Source organism: Mchenga conophoros, linkage group LG22, assembly GCF_057382185.1.
Source record: "Mchenga conophoros isolate Kocher_MC1m ecotype Shallow Benthic linkage group LG22, M_conophoros_male_GT1.1, whole genome shotgun sequence".
Classification (NCBI taxonomy): Eukaryota; Metazoa; Chordata; class Actinopteri; order Cichliformes; family Cichlidae; genus Mchenga; species Mchenga conophoros.
Genome location: NC_140546.1, coordinates 2,344,287 through 2,371,749, shown reverse-complemented (window position 1 = coordinate 2,371,749; position 27,463 = coordinate 2,344,287). Strand labels below are relative to the sequence as shown.

General features: G+C 46.1%; 1 protein-coding gene across 5 annotated transcripts in view; it reads left to right on the top strand.

Moving 5' to 3' along the window:
• The window catches only part of LOC146548505 (zinc fingers and homeoboxes protein 2-like), a 128,900-nt gene extending 102,664 nt beyond the window's left edge, over positions 1–26,236 (top strand). For all 5 annotated transcript variants that reach the window (XM_085261795.1, XM_085261796.1, XM_085261798.1 and 2 more), the window contains 3 exons: positions 3,022–6,298; positions 9,547–9,724; positions 20,263–26,236. In XM_085261795.1, the coding sequence (XP_085117921.1) occupies positions 3,357–6,298; positions 9,547–9,721 (3,117 nt within the window). In that variant the 5' untranslated portion in view covers positions 3,022–3,356 and the 3' untranslated portion in view covers positions 9,722–9,724; positions 20,263–26,236. The remainder of the gene's footprint in view (positions 1–3,021; positions 6,299–9,546; positions 9,725–20,262) is intronic.
• The last annotated feature ends 1,227 nt before the right edge of the window (positions 26,237–27,463 follow it).

The following is a 27,463-nucleotide window of genomic DNA, read 5'->3' as shown; positions in this document are numbered from 1 at the left end:
TTTACTGTCAAATGGAAATGTTTTCGTCGTCCTCTCATCTCTCTCGTTCTCTTCATCTGCTTTCGATTGTGCCTCTTACTCTCTGTTCCTCTGCTCTCTGCTTATCTTTCCCCGTCTCCCTTTTTCTTCCTCCTGAAACACTCTGTTGTCCCTTTCCTCTCCTCCTCCTCCTCCTCCTTTATGTTTATCTGCCTTCTTTTCTCGCTCTTCTTCTCCTCCATTCTTTCGCCGTCGTCTCTCTCTTTCTGTCTGCCAGGCCATGGCCTAGTTAAAACGTCTTTTGCTTTGTGCCTGTTCTCTTTCATTAGCTTGGAAGTTTTCAGACTCTCCCTTCTTTCTTTTTCCCCTTATCTCTGCGCGCCTTCGCCATTCTCTCTCCTCTCTCTCCTCCCATTTACCTGCTTTTTTCCTTTTGTCCTCCTTTTATTATTGCACTCTTCTGTATTTATTCACACCTATCTTCCTCTCTCTCCCCGTCTGTTTTTACCTCACTTCCTCCGTTCCATTGTGTGGATGATAGCTGTCAGGAGATCTCATCACTGAGTCTCTCTTATTACATGATTACAGGGTAATTATCCTGTGAAGTTGTCTTTGCCCGAATCTATGAAAGGCGCTTAATGTCTTTTTAATGGGGTTTGGAGTTTGGAGACTTTTTTTTGTCTTTTGTAGTTGCCGTGGACGTCTTCAATTTATCGCATTTACATGTGATTGGCCTGGAACGGCGTGTCCTGATTAAGTGGCACTCTGATTCATCATAATTTTCGAGCGTGGCGTCTCGAGTTGTCAGCCGGACTTCCTTTATTTTTAACTTCTGGCCTTCTGGTGTTGTCAGCAAACGCTGTCGCCTGCCAGGGCCTGATTAGACCGGACCCGACGGAGCCAGTGCGATGCTAAGATGAGCGCCAACAGGCCTGACAGACCTGGCTCGGACATTACAGGAAAGGAGACGCAAAATATCACGTCGCTAATTAAGCTTGGAACCTCCCATCTTTGGATGGGGAGTTACAAAATGATCAGATCTGCTCCAGAGGGTTTCGCCATGACTTGTGGGCAGTAAAAAGGGCTGACTTTGTTTCCCTAACATGGTTATAGGTACTCTTCATACGGGAATGCTTGAAATTATTAGCCTTGCAGAGCCTGCGAGAAGCATCTAGAGGTCAGTAGAGTAGTAATTACGCTCTCTAGTAACCATAGGAGCAAGTAATAAGTCCCTGTTTGAATTACAGATGTATGGGAAAAATCAACATCTAGGCCTGATAGTGCCATAAACCTGCGTTCTTTCTTTTGGCCCGCAGGGGGCGACTCCTCTAGCCTGTGGCCCTCGGCTCACTTGATCTGCGGCCTCAGTAACACTTTCCTGATGAGTTTGTGGTCTCCGGCGCTAGTTTCACGTCTCGCTGAACAAACATTAACCTCGTAAAGTTTTTGTCCCATTCCAGTAAAAACTTAACGGGCCTACCGTCTGACTGTCAGGTGTGTGGCCACGGCAAACATTAAGACCGGACTTTAATAACCGATAGGTGACTACATCCATGCATGTTAGAGAAAACACTAGCATGGACCGTTCCAAGTTCTCCATGTGCAAAAAAGCAAAATAAAAGTTTTCCCGTCCTTCCCATGGCTGGACTTAATTTTCTTTGTGTAAGCTTTCATCAGTCTGCATGCTTTGGGACTTTGTGGTGGTAGTTTTTAAGTTTAGCCCTGGCAGATTCACAGTGACAGCTTTCCCAGCTCTCCGGATAACTATTGATGAAAACTTGACTTTAGAAAAGGGTCAGGCCTTTAGTGTCCAGTCTATGGACTACACAGTTCTAGATAGAGTCTGTTTACGGTCGACAAATCCAGAAACCTGTTGTGTGTTTAAACCACCCGTCATCAGCATAAACAGCTGTTTGACGCTGGTAGGCAGCGTCTCTGGTTTGCAGTGCTGACTTTGTGGGTTTAGCTCGGTCTGGCTGCAACAATTATATAGTTAATATAAGATGATTCAACCAACGAGCAAGTGTGTCCTACAACTCGTTTTTTTTCCTCATGCAATCATAAAACTTTGGTTCAGAGGACATTTTTCACTGTGCACTCGGTCAGTTTCAAACTTTAGTCGAGGTGTCCGTATTTTAGCCACTGGGGATCTGGACAGCAGGCGGTAACGCTGATGTTTGAGCCGTTTCCAGTTCATGGCAGGTCTGTTCAGACCAACCAGAGCAGCTTTCACCCTCTCAGCTCAGGGTGAAAGTTTGGATAGTTTTTCAGACCTTGGCACAGTAGCTGCACTTCCTGAGAAGAAACAGTGGATTGAACGGATGATCTTGGAACATGCAGTCCTTTAGAAACGACTCCAAGATATCCCTGACTTATCTAAGCTCCCCAGATTTTCACATGTCGCCGTGCATCAGTCAGTCGAACGATTTCCCTTTATGTGTTGGCACAGAGACTCGACCGTGGCTGGTTAGGACATCTAAGTGGGTGTATAAATGTTCTTGACCTCGTATATATTATTTTCACCCTGTGTTTATTTCAGGAAATCTATAATAAATTAAAACTTGTTCACTAAATTATTGAGTTTGTTTCTTTTTCTCATAATCTTAGAGGGTGTGAAATAATTCAGCTCCAGAAAAAGTTCTCAGAAATTGTGAAATATGAAAGCATTACTAAAACATTCATGTCCAAGATGATAAACTTTTGATTAAAACTGTATCCCTATAAGTGATTCTCTCCACTCTTTTTTCCTGTTCCTGTGCTGATTTCACCTCAAACAAAGGATGTTTCATCAAAAAGGCTTGTTTACCAAAGTGCAGATTATCTAGTTTTCCCCTCTTTCTTTCATTGCCCATCATGCACTTTCCCTGTTGTTTATCCTGTTTGGAGTGAACATCAGACACAAACATTATTATAGTGACGTCTTTCTCTCTCCGACATGTTTTTCTCAGATTTTTAGCCCTTTCTAAGTGGCTTCCTCACAGCTCACTGAACACAAACAGTATTAATGTGTCGTTTTCTCTCTTTGTCTTCGTCCCCGTGCAGCTTGAACGCCGCTGCTGTCTGTGATGCCCTCCCATGACGCCGAGGTCGGTAGCTGACACTGCCAGTGAGCGGGAGACGCCACTGCACAACCGGTCCTGGGCCAGCGCCGTCAGCCGGTTCTCGCCCTCCCTCTCACACACTGGAGACTCCACATCCAACCGCCTACCACTTTCCACAACCACCTGCTCCGTTCCGCCCCAGTAAAGACCCCCCAACGCAGACACGCTGACGTCCTCGACCAGCACCAGCAGCAGCAGCAGCCAAAAACAATATCGTCAACACAATCAGCAACACCAGCACCACCATCATCACCAGCAGCAGCAGCAGCCGCAATCATGTCCAGTCGTAGAAAGTCCTCCACCCCCTGCATGGTCCGGGTCATCAGCGACCTGCCTGATGAACAAGATGACCCGGAGGAGGTGATGGACATGGAAATATTGGCAAGCAAAGATGTGAGAGAAAATGAACCACCTGAATCTGCGAAAAAGAGTCAAAACCTCATGAAGGATAATGGAGATAATCCAGACCGGAAGGCATTTCCAAAACACTTAGACAAAGAGCAGCAGTCTGGATGTGAAGATCACCCCCCTGTCATCGAAGATGTAGAAGCCAGAGGGGGGAAGGACAAAGAAGCGCCAGAATCAGACCCGGTGTCCCAGAAGAAGCAGGGAAGAGGTTACGAGTGCAAATACTGCCCGTTTTCGACGCAGAACCTGAATGACTTCAAAGAACACGTGGACTCGAGCCATCCTAACGTCATTCTAAATCCACTGTACCTCTGTGCTGTCTGCAACTTCAACACCAAGAAGTTTGACTCGCTCACAGAGCACAACGAGAGCCGGCACCCAGGTGAGACGAACTTCAAGTTCAAGAGGATAAAAATGAACAATCAGACTATCTTAGAGCAGACAATCGAAGGCAAGGACAATTCAGCTGAATGCGACGTGACAAATGAAAAAGGTGAAAGCCACAGTAGCTCTGTGTTTCCACCTTGCATATCTACCACAGTGAAATCTCCGGGTAGTGTGCACACGCTCTTTGGAGGGAGCGAACTGAAAAGCCAGCTGGACGGTTTGATCCAGAAGGACCAAATCACAGCAGTGAACATCAACGGAACAGTCATCATCCCTGAACCCACCATCGTCCAAGGGCTCTCCCATGTCACCCCAATGCTCCAGCGTCCACCCAACTTTAACTCTGTACCAAAAATAGCCGTTCCCTTGAACACCACCAAATATAACCCTTCTTTAGACAACAACCTGACGCTGATCGCCTCCTTTAATAAATTCCCATACCCAACGCATGCTGAGCTGTCATGGCTTACAGCTGCCTCCAAGCACCCGGAGGAACAGATCAAAGTCTGGTTCACTACCCAGCGGCTGAAGCAAGGTATCACTTGGTCCCCAGAAGAGGTGGAGGAAGCCAGGAAGAAAATGTTTAATGGCTCCATCCCTCCTGCTCATCACACGTTCACCGTCTTGCCTACAAGCCCCATCTCTCGGCCGTCTGCCAAAGCCTCACAGCAGCCCATCGTCCACACGACAGTCGAGCATCTCGGTCACGTCCGGACGACTGCGCCCAATGGGCTAACTGTAGTCACCACAAACTCCCCGGCAGGCTCTAGCCACTCCCTTAAGCGACCCCTGCCGACACAGCTGTCAACAGTGTTTGAGTCCAAGCGACCCATCATGGCAGTGGCGCCCCACTCTGGTGACCCTAAAGACAAGGTCCTAATGGCTCCTCCCCCACCACCTCCTCCCCCAAAAGGCCGCCTCCCAATGGCTCCACCTCTTGTTCCCGTGGAGATGAAAAGACCTGTAGCAGTTCCTCTGGTTACCACAGAGATGAAGAGGTCATCCGCTGCTGTGCCTTTAATGCCACCGCCTCCATCGTTGTCATCATCATCTTTGTCTTCCAAAGGGAAGATTCTCTCGGCGTCAGGAAATCCCAAAACAAAGCCGGTGGTGTCTCTGCCCTCCATAGTCTTTCCAGAGTCGTTAACAAGGCCAATGATTGCCCCCCCACCAATCTCTGTCTCTCCGTTCAGAAACAGTTTACTTATTCCCCGTACCGTGCCCGTCCCTTCCAAAGAAAAACACCCCAGTTCTCACAATTTGCCAGCTTCTGATTTAAATTTGCCGAACTCCCCTCCGCTCATTACTTCACAGGTAAGGAGGCCGACAATTATCCAGTCCATCCGTGCTCCGGCTAAAGCTCCATCCCAGATTTCAGCGTTCTCCTTGGATGGCAAGAAATTAAAAGAGCAGCAAGGAGTGGAGCTGAAAGCCAGCTACCCCAGAGGAGACAAGGTAGTCAGTCCTCTGCCAGAGGCCAATGGAACGTCTCGAATGGACGGGAAATGGCCCTTTGATCAGACCTCTCCTGGTCACAATAATGGAATCTTACATTTGGACGGTGGGGACATCCCAGCAGTACCAAAACCAGATTTTCAACATAAGTCCTCGGTGCTGACCCAGTTCCCCTTGCTGGAGAGGATGAAAGGAAAAACGGCAAAACAACTGAAGATCTTGGAGGAGAACTTCTTGCGGAACAGCTTTCCTACACACAGCGACGTGGATAATCTGTCGGCCATAACCCGCCTGTCTCATCAGGAAATCGACAGCTGGTTTGCAGAGCGCCGCGCGCTTCGTGACAACCTGGAGCAAGCCCTTCTGAACTCCATGGGCACTAAAAGGATGGGCGGCAATGGCATTGGTGCCATCACTGAGAAACAGCTACATCAGCACCAAGCACTGCAACTGAATGGGATTCACAAACCAAGCACCGGTGTAGGCCTCCTTAAAAGCCCTCCACCAACTTCACACCCCCTGTCCATGATTGCTCCTGGCACCATTGCACCTTCCGTCCCCAATCTGAATTCCTGCTCAGTGCCTCCAGACGGCCGATCCCTGGCGCTCCTCAAGGACGATTTTGCTCAAACGCGGTGGCCTTCCCCTGAGGAGTTCAGCCAGCTGGAGGGTCGGACAGGACTGGCTCGCGGAGAACTGGCCCGCTGGTTCACCGATAGTCGGCTGCAGAGCGGCAGCATGGACTTGGCAGAACTTTTTCACAACAATGGCGTGAATGGAGGACAGGGGCTGCCTATGTGTTCCCCTGAAAACATTCCACCCAGCATCATCCAGCGCTGTCAGGAAGGAGCCGTAACAAACAACAACAGTAAGGTGCTGGAGGTTGAGATGGGCTGGCTGATGGACCAGCGCACCAACAGCCTCAACAATCAACAGCACGATGAGCTCCAAGACCAGTTTGCTGGCAGGTACTTAATTCACAGTTCTTTACTTTGACATGTTTTCTGTTTAGAAGAAATACACAGAATATAAAGTGGTTTTCCTCATACAGTCCAAGAGATGGCCTTATGGGTAGGGTTAACTAGGTTTTAGCCACATGCTAAACAATCATAGATTCAGAAATGAGAAGATGTTTGCTTTTAAAAGTTATTTTAAATTATATTTTAAGAGTTCCATTTGGGTTTGCCAAATAGGTCAAATAAATAATTGAAAGGCAATCTGTTGTTAGCGGTTAGCCTCTTAGTCACCTCCAGACCTGGACCACTACAGACAATGGATTAATAATAATGGAGTGGATTTATATAGCGCTTTTCAAGGCACCCAAAGCGCTTTACAATGCCACTATTCATTCACTCTCACATTCACACACTGGTGGAGGCAGCTACAGTTGTAGCCACAGCTGCCCTGGGGCAGACTGACAGAAGCCAGGCTGCCATATCGCGCCATCGGCCCCTCTGGCCAACACCAGTAGGCAAGTAGGGTAAACAGGGACACAACGACCAGGACAGAGAGCCCAGGGATCGAACCGGCGACCTTCCGGTTACAGATGCGATTCCCAACCCCCTGAACCACGGTCACCCTTTCATTCAGACCCATCCATGGTTAGGGTAGGGTTTTATTTTAACCTCATGCTGAATAGGCAAATTTTCAGAAACCTAAGTTAAAAATTTTGGAAGGATTTTTTTATGAAAAGCATTTTCATTTGCTGTGGATGTCAACCTTATGAGGTATCGTCTAAGTACCACTCATTTTGAAAGTTGAAACTTTACCAGCTAAGAGTCCATGGTTTATTTCCCCTTGACGACTTTCGGTTCACGTTTTGCCGGATAGTACGTTTCAATCCACTGGTAGCCACTGGTCGTAAGTGGAAAGGTGTGTATTTTGCAAGCATTCGCGAGGCTTTGATGGAATATGCTAGCATCAAATTGGTCACAAAGAGGTCCACAGTGCTGCACTGAAAACCTCCTTAGAATTGTTTTGGTCTCTAACAGGTTGCTGCAGTTGTCTGTAATTTGCATGGAAGCCACAGACTTGTCTGTAAACATTTACCAGTTGGTGGCTTCCCTACAGACCGGCCTGCAGGCCTGTGTAATGAATGTTGAAACCCTTTGTTTAACCAGTCATGCAGGCAGATAAAATTACTGTGAAATGTTTACGATTACATTTTTACATAAAGCAAACAATCAGAATAAAGAAATCTAAACTGTTAATGGAATTTAAGCTGCATGTCGTTCTCCATTTATCTGCCCTCGTTTGATCTACAAGAAGGTTTTAAAGGTTTTAAAGCGGAGTGATGGCTATCATGATTCAGCATCAACAAGTTAATCAAGACATCAATACGAGTCTGTGAAAACACAAAGAAGGAGACGCTCAGTCTCAGCCCGGTGTGTCGATCAGAGATGTGATTTAAGGTTTCAGTCTTACATTTGAGAAGCGCTTTGATTCGGTGAGAACAGGATGAAGATATAATGTGGAAGTTTTTCTGCTTTTGCTTTTTTACTGAAATGTTTTTAAAAGCAGGTCGTGTAGTGAAGGACTCTTACAATGCTGCGTAAGTATATGTAAAGTGACTGAATAATTTGCCACAATTGGCAGAGAAACAGCAAATTAAGCCCTGAAATCACGGATACGTAGTCCTACACTGACAGCTGCTGACAGCCCTCTATAATTCCCCCGTTTCTCGGTGTGACCACTTCCTTTATTATGTAGATGAAATGATGGAAATGAAAATAATTTTTCATAAAGAGTCGAGTCAATCTTATTCCTATATCCCAGTCACCAAATTCCACCTCGCTCCTTCGCTTCTCCTCGATAATTCGTGCAGTCAGTGTTTACCGAACTGCACCCCTGGTACTTTCAGCACCGTTTTCTACCCACTGGCACCTTTTGTGGTGACCTGTGCAGCCAAAGTAAATTTGCGCTTCCCCTCGGCGGGCTTGTGCTGCTGTTTTCTAGTTGCCACATTAACATTGTTTTCAGGACATTAACCTACAAATCTACATGACTCTATTTAGTCTGCCTCTCCTTCAAGGAGCTTGGGACATGTTTGGCCAAATAACACAGCCATTACGTTGGAAACCAATATCTCCACTATAATTTGGGCAAGCCTTTTATTCTTCCCGTGAGCCTGCTCCGGGTTTCTGGCTCAGCCTTTGAAAACACCACGGCGTGAACCTGCACTGACAGCACACTCGAATCCTTCTGGCTGCTGTTTATTTCATAAACTCTGCAACAAAGCGCGCCGCGTGACGTGCGACGTACAGCCGAACAATGCAGAGCGATAAAGGAAACTGTCAGCGGCGCTCAGATGGGAGTTCGGGGTTAATCGCGTTCTTTTATTTGCCGATGTAAAGCCTGATTTAAAGCACGAACGCGCAGCTCGTCTCAGTGTTTCCGTGGCTGTGACAGAGGCTCATCATGTGTGGGTTCTCTCTGTTTCCACAGAATTTCCTCCTTCAGTTTTAAATTATTGCAGTGATTAGTTTCTCCTCGTTATAATTAAAAACGCTCCACTTATGAAGCCACGATTGTGCACAATCACCTCAGTGGCATCTCAAAAAACCTGATTGACAGTTCTTGTTGGTGCTGAAGGACAAACGACTGATTTTTAGTCCAGTTTCTTTGTGTGGGCTGCTCGCACTTTCACCTTTCTTTCATGTTTGCTTCACGTGTGGCTGCTCGTCACTGAGACACTGGAACTAAAACACTTAGTTTCCTTTAACAGCTTCAGGCTGTTTTTAATGACGAGAAAATCTAAACCTTCAACAATCTTAGGCCCAGGACGGCATTTATGCTTCCCCTCCCATTAATTTCACATTTTTACCTCACCATTAATTATTTTTTAATCTTTTTTTATTGTTTTATTTATCTTGAACAGACAGCATCATTATAGGACTGGTCGTCACTACGTGACTCTAACGAGACGGGTGAAAACAGCGACAGGAGCCCTGGCCTCAGGGCTACAGAGAAAATTATTCTGAAAAATGTCTGCGTTGGTTTTTCTCAGATGTGAAGTGCAGATGATAACTAAGAGTAACACTGAACACAGGTTTTAACTGCTGGCTGCACCAAAGCGTCCCCAGCAGAGCTCTGTGGGCACTCGTTAAACTCCTAAAGCGTCCGTGATCCCACATCAGTCGACTCTCTCGCTGTTTAAAATGTTAAAATGTATTTCCTGCTATGTGTTCCATCTAACGTGACGCTCTCGGTCCGACAGACTGAGGCAGCAGAGCGTGGCGGAGCTGAAGAACGGGGGACAGAACGGGGGCGTCCTCGGAGGAGTGCGGGAGGTGTTCGGGACCTGGCTGGAGGACTCGAGGCGAGGGCGGGAGCTGCTCGTGGACAGAGAGAAGAAGATGGCGGAGGACGCGTCTGGGAGGCTGACCGGATAAACGGTGAGTTTGAGTTTCGGCGTGTTTCGGTGTCAGCAGCTGTCCTTGGATCCGCGGGCCTCGCTGAGCCTGTGAGGTTCGTTTCATCGATGCTTCGTGTTTTATTTGTGCTCCTGCTCGCCGATCAGAGGATGCTGCTGAAATGCTCCCGAGTCATTTCTGAAATGTTTGAGTTCAGCGACAGCAGACGGCCGCTGAACGGTGCATACACGGCAGAAAGTATTTAACGCGTGTTATAAGGGCAGCGTTTTTTAATTAAACCTGTAACTGAATTGCATTCACTGGCAATAAAAGTGCTATTTCTTAGTTAAATGATTAATCACTTATTTTAGAAAATGCCAGAAATGACAAATGACCTCCTTTCAAGCAATTAAATGAAGCATGAATCACATCTTTCAGTGGTGCATCTCTGATTTTGGCCATTCTTCTATAGCGAGAGAAGCACAAATTACCTCCTGTGTGAGTGTAAAAGGTGGAATTTCTCCAGAAACCAAACTTTCGTTGACAAACGTGGAATGTTTTTCCACTTCTGCAATGTTTGCGTCTTTGCTCTCCGGCAGTTTTCTTCTTCATGTTTTTCCCTGTACGTCGCTGCTGCCTCGAGGTCAGTGCAGTCCAGCGGCAGGATCTCCACCACAACAAACAAACCCGCACGGACACGAACATCCCTCGCAAATAGCTACAAAACATGTGCTTTTTTTGTGTCTTGTGTGTTTCTGTTGTTTGTGCTCGCTGAAGCCTTCCTGCGGCTGTCTTTAAAACACACTTCAGGTCTCACGTTCAGCTTTTTGGCCGAGGCTGTCTGCTGCTTCACTCTAATCTACAGAGTCGACCTCATTACATGAAACTCGACGGAGACCTTAAATTCATCTGGATCAAAGTTTTACAATCAGAGGCCAGATTTGCTTTAGTCTTAGCACAGTCATTCTGGGTCTCTGTTTAGTCACTTCCTGTTTTATTTTGAAACACTATTGAGCTTTATTCCCTCACCTGCATCTACTCGCTTCCTGTTTTATTTTGAAACACTATTGAGCTTTATCCCCTCACCTGCATCTACTCACTTCCTGTTTTATTTTGAAACACTATTGAGCTTTATTCCTTCACCTGCATCTACTCGCTTCCTGTTTTATTTTGAAACACTATTGATCTTTATTCCCTCACCTGCATCTACTCGCTTCCTGTTTTATTTTGAAACACTATTGAGCTTTATCCCCTCACCTGCATCTACTCACTTCCTGTTTTATTTTGAAACACTATTGAGCTTTATTCCTTCACCTGCATCTACTCACTTCCTGTTTTATTTTGAAACACTATTGAGCTTTATTCCCTCACCTGCATCTACTCACTTCCTGTTTTATTTTGAAACATCATTGAGTCTTATCTGTTCCACCTCTCACTCTTACATCTCAGTCTTTGTTCCTGTTAAGGGGAGTTCTTCCTCCCCACCATCACCAAATGCTACTCAAAGGGCACCATCACATTTTTTTCACATTGGAAAAATAAATAAATAAATATTATAACGCCTTTATTTTACCATTTAAATCCCCTTGAGGTGTTTATTGTTGTGAACTGGCACATTTGAATAAACTGTCCTCGCCTCTCGGTGTCCTGCTGGGATTGGCTCCAGCCTCGCGGTGACCGGAGCTGGCCGCGCGGCGAGGAAAATGGATGGATGGATTGAAGTGAATTGAATGTGTGGCTGCAGGTTTTACCACCTACAGACTGAACTGATTTAACTCAGCGAGGCCCTCATTGGTCCCCCGTGTCCCCCCTCCCCTCCTCTCCCAGCCTGTCAGTGTTGAAGCCAACACCTCGATCCCAGGCTACAAACAAACCCACTCGAGCCAATCACCGTCTGTGTGTGTAGCTGTGTGAGTTTTGGCTACAACCGCTCAGCAACAAACACCAACTTCAGGAAAATTTAGGGAAAAAAACATTATTGGAGGCCCAAAAATAGCAACAGACCCCCCGGTGCGGTAAAGTTTGATAGAAGAAAGGCTCCGCCTGGGGCAAAGTGTGATGACAGAGTGAGCCGGTTGTTCCCTCCTCTGTCTGTTCTGACAGAAGATTGAAAGTCTTAATGTTTCTACAGGGCTTTCTGCTTATCAAAATAGAATCGGTTCAAATGATTTCCTCAAGACAAACGGCTGTAAACGAGGCAGACACTCCACTTCTTACGGTGTCACTTTTGAAAGACTGTCGCCACTTTCGGGTGCCTTCAAAATCAGCTCCTGACAGCTGGAATCAATAATCAATATGCAGCATTTTAAAAAACCAACAATAAGTGTGGGAGTGGGAAATAAAATGCTGTCAGTGAAATTTGAAAAAGGTTTCTGCTCCTTTTACCTGCCTCGCTTCAGTCCAAAAAAAGGCGTTATTTATCCCACAGGGGAAAAAAGCTGAGGTAAAGTGACTCGTGCACATAATAATACGACATCTGAAAAAGTAGTTCCTTCCCACATAAAAATAACAGAGGAACACTGTTCACGTGAAGCGCCGGGGATAAATTACACCACAGCTTTGAAGACCAACTGCGCTACAGAAGCCACAAAGATCCAGAGCAGCGTAAAAACTTATTCTTCCTTTCAGAAACGCAGCGTACTCTCTGCTTTATGCTGTATTTGAATCAGACGCCCAGAAACTGAAACTCTGGTCCCAGATAAATGAGAAACGGGTCGCAGCGCTCTGCTCAGCACTAATAAAGACGGATTCCGGTGAAAACACAATAAAATAAACCGTGACAGAGGAAAACCTGCTGACCTCTACTGCGTCAGACAGGAAGTTCTGACAAACGCTTAAACGTCACGCTTCCTGCTCGACTTTGTGGTCGGTGCCCGACGATGTGGCGCTGAGGCACGGGCACTGCCTGGTGTTTGGGTAACAAATATGAGGCGGCGTGTTCGCTTATTAATTATTAAACATTTCTAAAGAAGATGATGCTTCACGCACCGTAGACAGTGGAGTGAGTTTGGTCTCTGGTGTTTGGCTTGGAAACAGTCACAGTTGAAGTTATAGCGCTACCATCAACCTTTAGGCTTCTGTCACTATCACTGCATCTCAAGACGAGTCAGTTTCTCTGCACATGGTTACTATAGAGTTTGCAGGCTAACGGCATGCTAACATGCTCAGAGGTTAAAATGCATGGGTTTAGCGTGCTAATTAGCACAAAACCCTGCAGCAGAGCGTGGAGTGCTTTGGGTCTTACCATCTCGATGTTCTGGAATCCACCACGACAAATGAAGGGGCCCAATGGACTTATCAATCACACACTAACACCTACCTCTCTTTAGTCTTCTTCTGACTGCAAACAGACTTGAAACTAGAAACTGAGACTGCAAACTCATCGGAAAGTGTTTGCTGAGGTCACAGATCTGAGCCGGTTAAGTCGTGCTATACAAGTAAAGCAGGTTCAAAGCCTATTGGCTTCATGATTCAGACCCGGTGACCGAAATTCAGATGGAAGAAGTTATAAGGCTTTTCACACACTTCAGCATTCTGTTAAAAGCTTCTGTTCCAAAGTATAAACTTCATAACATTCATGTTACTCAAAGTCTGGATGTAATGAAGAAGCAAAGAAGAAGAAGACCAAAAGAAGTTGATGATGAAGAGACTAAAGCAGGCAAAGAAGATGAAAAACCACATAAAAAACAAATAACTCAGAAAAACATTAACTACAGTAATATTTTCATCTTTCCACCAACATCATACGGTTACAGCGGGTCTTCTGTACAGACATGACGTTTACATCAGCTCAGGGTTCAGACTTCGCCAGGAGTCGAGGTGCACTCTGATTGGTTACCTGAAAACTCGACACAGATTCTGCTCGCAGGTGTTTGCTGGAGATGTTTGCTCCATCAGTCTGCTGCAGCTGCTCTCTCCACTAGAGATGGACCGATCCGATATTACGTATCGGTATCGGTCCGATACTGACCTAAATTACTGGATCGGATATCGGAGAAAAATAAAAAATGTAATCCGATCCATTAAATATCACGAAAGCACCTCACAAAACTTGCAACACGCCGTAACTCACCTCAGAACGTTAGCACGTCGGAGCAGTATGCATCACGTGATAGAGCGGCTGTGGCATGCGGGACCTGTTGGTGGTCTGGATAGCATTTGGAGCTTCGCTAGCAACCCGGCATTTCATCTCCGACAAAGTTATCCCCGAGAGAAGTAAAGCAAGTGTGTAAGTCCATCTCTGAATGTTTGTAAAGCATTCCTGCGTTAAGCTTAACAAGCGACTGCCTCTCGCTCTCCTGCTGCTACTTCAATCATGAAACTGCTTAATGATCAGCTGATCGGCTTTTCTGTCCGAGTCCGTCTCTTTTGTTTGTTTTTGGTCCACTTTGCGCCAGAAAGAGGAAACCAGCGGCTGAACAACAGCAGCACGTTTAAGCTTGATCAGCTGTTGTTAGAATTTATTTAATATTACTTTCTACACCAGGATCTTTTTCTACGTAGCTGACGGCTGGTAACTGTGCAGGGGCGGATCTAGCAAAGTTTAGCCAGGGGGGCCGATAGGGCATGAACAGGGAAAAGGGGGCACAAAGACATACTTTTCTTTCTTATTCTCATTTAAAATGTCGAGCTTTTAATAAATAATTATCTGACACCCAAAGTTTTAATTTGATGCAAAATGAATAGAAGTCAATTACTGTGTATAGTGACTATTAAGTCTAATATATACCCTAGTAAGCTATAGTACTTTTTCCTTTGGGAAGGTACCATCTGTGCAGTCTGCAATTTTGTTGAAGAAAGATGTTGAATCTATTTAATATTTCTTGAAAAATAATTGATTTCTGTGCATTTTTTTTCACACTGCATCAAATTAAGGTTGATTACGTCGATTAAGCATCATGAGGTGGAGCGTGAGGGGTGGTTCCCTATTTTTTATTTATTTATTTTTGTTGTTGCTGGGAGTTGGAACCCTATTAGTTAGGTTGCTTAATATTTATGCTAAGTACTCTTTAAAATACCAGAATAGTGAGGATGGTGTAGGTTTAAGTTTATTAGATTGATCAGTATTGCTGAACTATGAAACATTTTTTTTGCATACAGGTATAACAGAATAGCTTTAGTGTAGTTGTTGTTTTAAACTTGAGTATGAACTTATACAAAATGCAGCAAGATATTTAAAAAACAGTTTTGTTGATTAAAAAACACTATATCGGATTCATATCGGTATCGGCAGATATCCAAATTTATGATATCGGTATCGGACAAAAAAGTGGTATCGTGCCATCTCTACTCTCCACCCCTCTGCTCCAACCCTCACATCAGAACAGGTCGCCGGTTACAGAAATGAGATGTCCAACATGATAAAACCCAAATCAAACTGTCCTTTTCCCTCAGTTCATTCACCAGCAGCCGCTGCAGAACAGTGAAACAGGAAGAGTGTGGCTTCATCAGCGGCGCTGGGGGGTGGGGGTAGGGGGGTTGGTGATTTGGACCCTGCGCGGGATGATAAATTAACACGAGCAGCTATCTAAACCCTGGCACTTTGTGGCGGCGGCCGCAGACTCGCCCGCTCTGCCAGACGCTCGGCTCTGGCGCCAGTTATTGCTGGAGGCCGAGTTCTGCTCTCCAAATCAGTTTGGCGCTCCGACGAGTGAGCGTGGCAGGTGAACGCTGGAATCCACCAAACGCAGCTGATGGAAAACCTGCTCCAGATAGAAGTCACACTCGAACTCTGGGAAATATGCGGCGCCGACTAAAACATGGCAACAGGAAACTGAATTTTCTCATTAAACCTCCAACAGGAGTCGATCGGCGTGCACCGACTGTAACAGCTTCATCGCCGAGGCCACGTTAAAGAGAGGGCTGCGCAACACCCCCCCTCCCCCGTTCTCAGGGCCGTAGCTAACCATAACACTGCTCCCCTCACCCCCACCCCCATCCATCACATCCATCTGTTTTCGTACCCGCTGGTGTCTAAGCACAGACACACCTCCCTCTTCAAAGCCAGCCGCGAGATATCATCTCCCCAGCGTGTCCGGAGTCTCCTCCAGGTTGGACACGCTTGAACCTCCTCCCCTGGGAGACATCCATGAGGCATCCTCGCCTCCACTGGCTCGCCTCCACGTGGAGGAGTGGCGGCTCCGCTCTGAGCCCAGCCTCCCTTCAGGTGAAGCTCGTTTTGGCCGCTTCCCTCCTCGTTCTCACTCCTGTGGTCAGGACCCAGAGCTCGTGGCCATGTGCGAGGGCAGCTCAACCAGCAAAGACAGCTTCACCTTCACCACAGCCTCCATCAGTCTGCCAGTCGCCTGCTCCACTCCCCTCCACCCAGAGTGGGCACTCCACCCTTTTCCATCAGAGAGCGTGGGCCAAACCTAAACAACGACAAACGATGACATCATATGTAGAAGCTCTATAGTCAGACACTCGGGACTCTGGGTTCTCCACAAACTCCTGGAGGGAGTTTCTCCACCTTTTCACTGCTGGTTGGTTTTTCTCCACCAGCTTGTGTCTAATTTTTACCTCTTTGATGCCGAGCAGGCCGTAACGTGAGTAACATAAAAACAGCTCAGCGTGAGGACGGAAAACCAAAACTTCAGGCTGAAAGACACTAAACTGCTCTCTAGAGTTAATAGAAAACAAGAGTGGGCTGCTAAACCACTCCGAATGACAGCTTTCGGATTAAACACAGTCATTTAATCCTTTGTTCAGATGAAAATATTGATTTGGTGCTGCTCTGAATAAACTATTAGAAGCATGTTTATACTCTGACAACAGACCACAAATCACAGCCAGTGAAAAACGGTCGATATCACAGCAACAAGGAAAAAATTGCATTCTGTAATTAATCTAAAAGCAGAAATACAGACAGAAAAGCACAATTTAACACACACCAGTCAATAAAATCCAAATTTGAGACCTTGAGAGGAGAAACTGCAGCAGAAATAAACTCGACCGTTTTCCCCCGGTGCTGGTCTGAGAGCGATCGTTCGGCTTAATCAAAGCCGCCGCTCGTCAAAATAAAAAAGTCATTCAGGCGTTAAGCAAAACATACTAGAAATTAAACATATGTTCCCTTTCTCATTCTGCTGTAACCGTAAGGCCGGTCTGTTGGACAGGAGGCCAAGGTAAACGGGGGATGAAAGGGACAAATGCCTGCTGAGAAAATGAAGAATGGGAGGATGAAATGAAGCGAGGCGCGTTCACAGGTCTCAAACATGGAGAGGAGCGAGGGCTCCAAACATCGGCTCGTTTAAAGCTGCTTTCGCTCTCGCGCTCCCTCCTTTTCCATTTTACACATGAGGTTAGGGGTCAAAGGTCACATCAGCAGGATGATACTAATAAAGAGAGCTAAAGAGTGATGGCATCAACCAGATTATATTAGGGAGTCGTAACGACCGACGGAACAAAAACAAATTTCTGCAGCAGCGTTAATTGACGTCCCCGGCTCATCTGTGTGTGTGTGTGTGTGTGTGTGTGTGTGTGTGTGTGTGTGTGTGTGTGTGTGTGTGTGTGCGCGTGTGTGTGCGTGTGTGTGTGTGTGTGTGTGTGTGTGTGTGTGTGTGTGTGCAGGAGTGTGTGTGCGCCCACCATCCATTGTCCTGTCTCACTAATCACAGCAGCTCCGGGCTTCATTTAATCAGTGGAGCGCGGCGTCCTGTAATAACTTATCAACAGTCGTACCTTATAGATGAAGCCTTAATTGCTGACATGCTGCAGAGCTGCTCCCTCGCTGTCATCATCATGATGCGAAACACCGAGCGGCGAGACGATCACAGTCACTCCCGGGTCGCCTTAATCTTAAAGAACATTCATTTATTTCCATTTTGTCATTTTTAATAAAAAAAGGGTTTTTTTTCTTTTCCAGTTAAAATTTCTTGATTTGAAGTTTCCTAATTACACAGCGCTCCTGATGCTGCACCACATCTGTGTTATTTTCTATTGTGGTCCCATCTGATTGGTCCATTTGAATAGGATAATCAGTTTTACCCGTCACCTGTAACGGGCTGATGGGGCTCTGTCGTCACCCCGCCGGGCGGCATCGAAGCCTCAGTTTGAGAGCGAGGCGACGCAGGGTGTTAAAGGCGATTCCACAGGTGTGTCTGCTGTGAGGCTGACGGGAGCTCGGGTCAGACGTGGCGTTTGCAGGCTGTGATTGGCCTGAAGGATGAGGCTGACTCAGGACCATGGCTAAGAGTGAGTGCGAGTGTGGGTGGGGTCTGTGCTAGCTTCCAGTCTGAGGGGAAGAAGCTGTTTGTGAGTCTGTGGGAGTGAGACCTGATTGACCTGAGGCGGAGTCCAGAGGGCAGCAGGTCAAACAGGTGGTGGGCGGGATCGATGAGTTTTAGTCTCCAGCAGTTCTTGGTTAACACGTCCGCGGTTTGTCAGCCTGACGGCAGAGCGTCAGGTGAGGAGCCGGACCAGGAGCGTGTTTGTCGGGGATTCTGACCTTCACTGTGATTTCTGCCACCATTGTGGGTTTAACAGTACGAGCCTCAAACACCAGCTCAGGGTTCAGACTTCGCTATGACATCCACAGAGTTTTGTGAGAAGGCAATCTCCTCCTTGGTATTACCTGGCTTAATAACATACCAGGTGTCTAACAAAACACGGCCATCTTCCATCTGGAGAAGACGCTCACTAGAGACGGTGTAAGCTGCGGTGTTTGCAGGGACGTGCTGAACAAAAGCAGTTTTCTGGACTGGCAGCAACACGCGAACACGCGGATAAGTTTCCCCAGTTTCACTGAACGTTGGGGATCTGTGAGCGCTCAGAGGAACATCAGGCTGTCGTTTTCCTGCTGAAGGTTCTGAGCGGTCTTTGAAAGAGGCAGCTTCCTACAGCTAAACCACTGACACTCACCAATTATTTCTCAAGCTAGTTATTAAAACAGACACGCGTCTTTATTCAACAGTCATGGGTGTAAAATTCACTGTAGTCATTTCTTCTGTCCCTGGACTCAACAAAGCTCCTCAGCTTCAACCAGCAACAGGAGACGAGTTCGAGTCACAGTTCAACCTGGTTCAACCTGCACTCAGTTATGTTCTCTGTGCAGAACATGTGGAGCGTCTGTCTCTGCAGATGTTTTTGTCTCGTTTGTGTCACGTTTGTTTCTTTGTAGCTGTTTCTTGTGTCTCTGTAGCAGCTGTGCAGTACTCGTCTTAGCGCCTGACTCTTTTTTGTGTCTTTGCAGTTGTTTGTTTTCTCTTTGTCGCTGCATCTGTGAGCCTGCTCTAACCTGTGTTTTGTGGTTGTTTTTCATCTTTTTGTAGTCAGTTTGTGTCTTTTTAAGGAACTTTTAGGTGAAGCTCAGAGGGCCCTGACTCTGGGCCTGACTCAGTAACACGCTGTTTGCGTATGTGAGGGTAATACAGTTTTGTTGTGGCTTGTCAGCTGGTGTTGTGATTAAACAGCTGATTGAGCAGCTGTTTGCAGCTGAAGAAGACATTCAGCAGTTTGTCCTCTTTGACTCGAGACCTGATGGATGAATCTGTGTCGAGCTCAGAGGAGCTTAAACGGAAGCCGCAGTGATGTTCGCGTTCTTTCAGTCTTTATTTAAAGTCTCCACAAACACAGCGAGCACACTGATCAGACACTGTGGGAACTCTGGTTGCGTACGGTCCTGTGATGCAGCAGCTCGTAGCTCGACCTGAAGCGGTGGCTCAGTCTCTCACAGCACGGCGGGGACTCTTCTTCACAGCGTTGCTTCAGGTTATTGAGGTTTCGTGTTTGCACAGCTCCGTGAAGGTCCAGCCTCTCGGTCAGGCTGCACTTTGCAGCACCTTTTGTGTGATCCAGGTCAGCCCAGGCTTTATCTGTGGGTTTGACTCTAGAGGACTTTGGAGAGCACCTCACGGTCCACTCGGTGACTGTGAGGTGCTCAAATCATCAGCTGATCAGTGCTGACAGCTGGTGAAGAGGCTTTCTCCTGGCAACGAGCCACAGCTACTCAGTCCTTTCATATCTGTAAGGTCATGAACTTTAACCTTTAAGCTGCTAACCGAGGCCCGTAGAGTGACCGCAGGGTGAATTTGCTGGGATGTCCACCCAGGTGAAAACTGCGACACCTGAATGTCCTGCAGACTGAAACCGTTTGCACAGAGCAGCTCAGACCTGCTGACGATCAGTTACTCGATACTGTTTGACGAGCAGCAGCTGGCTCCGCCTGACGGCGGGAGTTTAGCCACAGGTCACCTGCTGCTGACGAGCCGCTCTCTGTCCCACGATACAAAACTGTGTTTGTAATCACAGCGACCGCCGGCCTCGTTTAATCTTCGGCACAGTTTTCCTCTTACACAGATTAAGCGAGCGCGCCGCGGCCGCTCAGGTCTGCCGCTGTTCTCTCACAGCGTGTCCCAGTTCCCGGCGGCACCGGGCGGCCTGGAACGCCGACTCGGGATCAACGACTGCTTTTTAATCCCCCGCGCTCGCTGCTCTCTGCCTCTTTTTGTTTGGCTTTGTTTTCATTTTTTGCCGAGAATCATCCGAGTTCTTGTGACACTGACATTTGTGCCGCCGAACATTTGACAGATTTTAATGTGTTTTTTACCCTCCTCCCCCCTCCTCTCCTCTGTCCATTTCAGGTGTGAATAAGATTCGCCTCCATCGCCTCCGCCACCGCCGCTGCTGCTGGAAACAGAAGAGGAGAAAACATGAAGAATGGAGCAACAAAAGAAGAGTTTCTCGATTATCTAATTTTTTTTTCCCTGTTCTTGTGTTTTCAGATTTTTTTGGTTTTTGTTTTTAATCTCTTGATTGTCGCATCCCGGCTCACGCACAACATCCTCCTCCGTCACGCCGTCAGCGACCTGGAGCGACCGCGGTGTAGATGTGACGCTCGCACACAAAAGCACGAGTTTGAACACGACAGAGCCGCTGCTGCGCTTTGCTGTGGGCTGCACCCAAATTGAAATCTGAAGAGCGCGAGGAGAAATTCAGGGTCACGATCTGTGAAGATAATTGAAACCCCCCCACCCCACACCCCCACCTTTACAGTGGATTTCAAACTGCTGCTTTCAGTTTTACAGTAGTATTATAACACAACACCGTCGCACAGGCGTCCTGCAGAGTGCCGTAAACAGAGTCGGACCCTTTAAATGTGTTTTGTCTTCAGGGGGACAAAATTCAAACATTCCCTCAAAGAAGTGAAGTGGATCACTTCCACTCCCCCCGAGAATAAATCCACAAATGAGCTGGAAAACAAAGCAAGTTTAAGTGAACCGCAACAACAAACATGCCTGAAAAAAACAACTCGTGTCCCTTCAAACCAAACCTCAGTAGGATTCGTTTATTAATTCCTCAGCGCACGCTTTGGGTGAATTAAACGAACAATTAGTATTTCGCTCGTGCAGCATATCAGGATTTATTCCAGTCGTTCTTCGTCCTTGTCACAGCCGTCCGCCTGCATCATTATGCAACTCTTTATTTTTCCACCTAAGTCGGAGGAAGTCACCAGAATGTTTTATTCAGAGTGTTTTCTCTTCTTTTAAATGATTGTTAAACGTATTTATTGAATTGCCGAGCTGCAGCTGGAGCCGTTAACTGCCAGTTTTCAGCCTTTACGTTGGCTCAGCGCTGCATTGTGAGACGAGCGAGTCCTTCAGCGCCACAGAAACTTTCTATATTTACTTCCTTTTGTTGTTTTTCCACTGGAGTGTGGAGTTGTCAGCAGCACCGTATTAAAAGCTGCTTTGGTCGGCGTGACGGCGCACGAGGCTTTGTTCACGCGCAAGCGGACGAGTTTATTCATGTTTTCAATTTTCCTCAGATTGGTTGGTGCGTGAGAAACGATTCGCCGGCTAAAGGAACGCTGCGTGACTCAGTCTGAGTGCCGAGGAAATTTTTTTATCCAATGTTAGAAATTAAAAGAAAACATTTCTGTTAATCGAGCTCCAACATACATGTTAAATTTATAACTGTTAGACTTCAGTGGATCCTTCTCATTTCACGTTTTCATTAACAACACCTCTGAAATATGTTCCTGAGTTTAACCTTGAGGAACTTTTTTTATCCAATCAAATGGCCTGTTACTTCACTTCCTCACGGCTTTAGGGGAATCACCTCTGTTACAAACTATAAAGACTTTAGTTTTCATTGTTGGACTCTACAGCTCCTCCCCTTTAAGGGAAAGTTCTCCTGATTGGCTGCTCCTTATAGCGGGAAATTAGTAAGGTGGGCAGGATTGTCTCCTTTCTATGACATCACACAGACCCAAGGGTAGAAAAAGCTGTTCAGTGTTATTCATATAGCACCAACCGTCCCCTTGCAAAGTAAAGACCTACAATACTACAGAGAACCCCAACAATCAGACGACCCCTGTGAGCAGCACTCTGGCAACAGCGGGAAGGAAAAACTTCCTTTTAACAGGAAGAAACCTCCAGCAGAACCAGGCTCAGGGAGGGGCGGGGCCATCTGTAGCGTCACAAACGCCGTATTTTACAGAGTTAAAGGCGGGACTGACGGACGTGGCCGAGGCGGTGTTGTGTGTGACCCGTGTTGCCGTGGAGACGAACCGGAGCACTGAATGTGTGCCTGCAGCAGCAGTACAGACCGATAGGGTGGATTTAAAACAAACAAACAAACAAGAAAAAAAACGAACAAAAACGCCGAGTGCCAAAGCTGGGATCTGCTGCATTCTCACTACACATAACATAAGGGTTCTTCTTCGTGTCGTTGTAAATAGGATATATATGTTTGTTTGTTTGTTTGTTTTTTCCTGTATTGCTACAGATTTGTAAAATTTTGCGGGAAAAATTTTGTTACATTTTGTAAAATGGGAGCAACTCGTCCCCCCAAAATCCTCCTGGTTTTCTTTTTCCTTTAAAAAAAAAAAACCTCTCTCGGCTTTTTTTTTGGTTTATTTTTGTTGGACTTTAAAAAAAAATCTAGTGCCAGCAGTGTGTGCGTGAACACTTTTCCTTTTTTTGTTCTTGGTGGGGTTTTTTGCTCTTTCCCATCTCTCTCTCCTCGTTTTGTACTGAACCGGAGTGGAACCACTACAAAAAAAGGAAAAACAAGGAAAAGAAGAAAAAAAAAGACGGACCAGTTGGCAATACTTCAGTCATTTGTTCATCTCACCGGCACTGGACTTCCGCCCGCCACTTCCCCGCTGAGAGGAGAGGAGAGGTGGGAGGGAGAGGAGGGAGGAAGAGGGGGGACTTCGCTTCACATCAAATCAGATTTAAAAAACAAAACGGAGAAAAAAAAAAGCACCTTTGGACCTTTTTCCTTTTTTTTACTGTGCTGAAGTGAAGTCAAGTGCTATTATTATTATATTATTATATTATTATTATTGTAGCCACTGTCTGGAACCCTTTTTTTGAAGAAAAGCAAAGGAAAAAAACAAAAAGAAACTTAAGCCAATCTGCACTTCTCGTTCCGACGAACATGCTTGTATGACCAAGTGACTGTCGTGGATCTTTGTTTTCAAACCCGATAAGGAACAAACTGAGTATAAAAACAAAAAAAACAGTCGAGAGACTTGAAACGGTGGCAAACGCAGAAGGATTCAACGGTAACGATCACGCAACTTACAAACTCGACAGTAAAAACCTGCAATCAAGACTCACGCTGCCTGAATCATACTTTGATCTTTCTCTCTGTTTCTATCCCTCCTCCCTTTCGCCGTCTCTCTCGTCTCTCCTCGCTTTCTTTCATTTTTCACCGTTTCCCTTCGTTTTTCTCTCCCTCTCTCTCTTTGTCGTCCTGCACACCATCATACACACCTGTAATAAACAAAAACAGACAAAAAAAAGATAAATAGCCTTTTATTCGATACATTACTACATGTTGGCTTGGTAGGATTAGTTGAAACTAGTTCCATTCCTACAAAAAAGAATAATAGTAAAAAACAAAATATGAGCTTCTTTATGTATTGCTTCTGCCGCTGTAGTGTCCTGGTCAGATTTAAAGATGATAAGACTACATATATCTGAAATACTGTATTTACAAATGCATACCAGGGCTGGCCTCAACGACACGACGGCAGGGGGAGGTTTCCAACTCCGTCCGCGGGGCGGCCGGTCGAGCTGTCGGGGGTTTGGCGGTAGCTCCGACCGCTCGTCCGAGGTGGTTAAAATGCTTCTTTGTTTGCTCGAAGTCTTCGCAGTTCTTTAAACTTGTAGCGTTCAGCAGCACTGAAGCTCTCGCCGCACAGCTGCAGGGCCTAACAGGAGTGCTGGCAGCGCGGCGGAGAGCGCCTCCTGGTGGACGCTCAGCCTTAGCACGCTTCCAAGAGAGTTTTATTTTTGCAAGTGTATAGTTTTAATTGAATATTTTTCTGATGAATGATTGAATGTAATTGCTTTGGGGAGGAAAGTGGGTTTACTGTCTGAATGTTGAAAGAGGAGGGAACCGAGCACACTGGCACCAAAGCAAAGGCGGTCCTGCAGAAGTTAAACATGATCGTGTGGGAACTAAATTTGCTCGAACGCTTCCGCTATCCCAGACCGGTGCCTCGAGCAAACCTTTGGCCTCAGTGACGTTTGACACGCCACAAGTTCTACTGTAGTCTACTTTCAACTCTATTAAGCTTTTTTATTTTGTTGATTAAAATATTTTTGGCCAACTTTTCCACATAAATTTGCACTTTTTACCTTCAAAGGGACGAAGAGCGATCTTGTCCCGTTTTTATGTGAATGTGTAAGATGCTAAAACCAAGGATCAAAATAGCTGTTAGCTAAATCACGAACTTGTGCTAATTACAATTGTTAATTTAAAAATCTAAATGTAGTTCACTACGAGTACCAAAGTACCAGGATGGAGTCGCTTGTAATGGAAATCAGGACCACCAGTTGATTTTTAGCCAATAAGAGAAGGCTACATCAGCGATACTGGTGATGTCATTCTGGCTTGCTAATAGCAGCAACTTTAATTTTGCTGCAGCTAGCACAACAATCATGGTTCACTTTTGCAGTTTGATTCATAAAAAATCCAGATAAAAAATTAAAGCACCTCTAAAATAAGCCTTAAAAAGCCTTTGAAGCTAACTGACGGCTTGTAGGTTAGCGGTCTTAAAGAGGTTTGTCTCAAATTTATGCTAGTTTATTTTTAGCGCACACTGACGAGTGGCGGTGTGCAGCACCCAGGTGGCTTGTAAATGTACGTAATCGACAATCGCGATTAAATGTTGCAATCGTCGTTTCCTGTGAGCGTAAACTTGGGGAAAACTGCCCCGGTCACAACGAGGGGACGAACAAACCACACAAAGCGGCGCGCAGTGCGACCGGTGTGCTCCGTCCTTCCTTCGTTTAAACTTGCTCCGTTGTATCGTGGCGAGCGCCTGGTTTCCTCAAAAAAGCTTTTTATGCAGCGACAGTCAAGTTTTGAAGAGCAGCGAGGTTCAGATGTTGGCGGGGTGGGGGGACGACGTCGAGGCTGAACTCCTTTACCTTCCCTGAAGTTCGCTCTGATGATGGCTCTGTTGTTTTCTGTTTACCGGTTTCAAGCACAAAAGTTAAAGAGCAATGCAGTCTTCTGGTTTTCTTTGATATATTTCCACCTCTGAAATATTGATATTGCATCAGAGTTGCAGAACTAGATTTTCTGAACTAGACTCTGGACTTTGAGCACGTCATTCCTGCTATCAGAGCAAATCTGCGCTCTGATCCAGACTCTGTTGTCGAGCAAACTTCAAGGGTGTTTATCCGTCCTCAGTCTCCAGCTGTCCTCAGTTTTGAAATTCAAGTCGCTGTCACATGTGAACCAAGAATGAAAAAGTAGAAAATAGGCTGTAGAGAGCTGATATCTTCTTCATTTGACTGCTTTTTCAGCTCACTTCAGAAGCTCAGCGAAGGAATTTTAAGACGTGAGACAATCAAGACGTGACTTCTGCAAAAGTACTTTAGTTTCAGAGAAACCTTCCGCTGTTCGACAAGTTGAATCAGATCCAGTTTCTGGAAGTTTTGCGTATGCAAATCATCAAACTCACTGCATTCTTTCAAGCTGTGTTTTTAAATCTTGGTTCACGTGTGAAAAGAAGTCAAATGAAGGGATAAGTGCTCCAACGCTCCTGCAAAAAAATGCACAAAAAAATTGTAATCAACCGAGAAAAAAAGACTTTACAAAGCCAAGCATCACTTTTGGGAAAACCAGGTGCTCTGATTGTGTTTTTAAGGGGAGTTGAGGCCAGCCCTGCTTCATAACTGAGGTTCTGCTTCTTCTACTACTGCTACTATCTAACAACAACCCTGGGCACAAAAACAGGCCTGAACACTTTCAAATCCTCCAGCACTCGAGGCGCGTTCGATTTTTAACTTCACATACCAGCATCTTTGAACCCAAACTGATTTGGAGCACCAGCTTGTTTTTGTTTCGTCCTCGACGCCACAAAGACGCTTCCCTTCCCGGCCCAAACGCGAACTCGTCCTGACTCAGCTGGGTTCGTGGGCTGGCGGCGTCTCTGGGGTCCGTCGGGTTAAAAGAAAATAAGAGCCATGAATATTTTTTTTTTTGCGTTGTTTGAAAAGCATTCGAGCTCTGTTTCTGTCGCCCAGGCCAGCAAAACAACCTGTTGATGTCTGCTGTATTTCAATAAAACACAGCCTTTTTCAAAGGGTACACCCTGTTCTCACTGTGTCTGTGTGATGTGGTCTGAATGCAGCGAACAGCGGCGCACGTGCATCATATGGACGCTGCATTCTGCTCTGACTCACATGATTGTGAAATCCTGACAGCTTTACAACAAAACAGAGGGAGAAATGGTCTGCAGCCACTTCAGAGAAGGGCCGATGGCGTGGAAAAGCTCCAGCCTTTCACATAATCTCTGGTGTTTGCACACACACACACACACACAAAGTCCTTTTATTTCAGCTTCACAGGCAACATCAGCGCCCTGCCAAGTGTCCGAAAAACAGTATTTATTAGTCCAGATCATTAGGGCCGCTTGATTATGGCCTAAAATCAAGATTATTTTTGTACAACAAATTAATATAATTACGCCTGAGCCACATGGCACGCCCCTGGTAACCTCTGGTTGCTAGGTAAAAATGTGCATTACTGGACCGGTTGGTGAGTGGTTGCTGGAGGTTGCACCATGAGGCATCGTCGTCGTCGCTAACAGGTTGGCTGTGGACGACTGCAAACGCTCACGAGCCGCAGTGACGAGACTAGAGAACATTTGCATGCAAACTTGAACCTGCACCTTTTAAAATTAGTTCACCACAGCGTGAGGCACGACTCTTACTTTGAAGGCCGGTCTGCGTTTCCGGTTTGTGTCGCACTTTTGTTTGCAGCAACGATTCCCCAACTAGTTGCAGAATACACTCTTTTCCATATTTTACCCTCGTTACTGGTGGTTGCCAGATGGTTGCCTGCGACTGTGAAGCCTTACTTTTTAAAACGTATCTTTAATCGAGGAGTTTGTTGAACTTTGAATTGAACCGGTCTTCAGTGGTGAGCTAGCTGGTAGGGCCTAGCACCGCGACTGAACAGAAGCTGCAGTTCCTCTAGTGGCCACTTGAGGCTGGCACTAAAAGTCAGTGCTCACAGTTTCAAACTGTCCTAAAAGGAAGCGCTCAGGCTTGCTGGTAAGCAGCTGTCTTATTCTGCCTTTGCTAGGCCTCAGTAACAGTGCTGAGCATGGACGCATACACACAACGGATTTAACTCCATCTAGTTTAGTATTTGCAGAAATGACTTTTTTATAAGGGGTTGTTTATAATGTTTTGGGTTCTTAAATCAAAATAAGCTACTTTGATATGCATAATGAAACTGTGACAGTCTCTCGTCTTTCAGCAGGTTTTAGGAGAAGCTGGCTCTAAGTTCCCCGTATACCTTTGTCTCAGT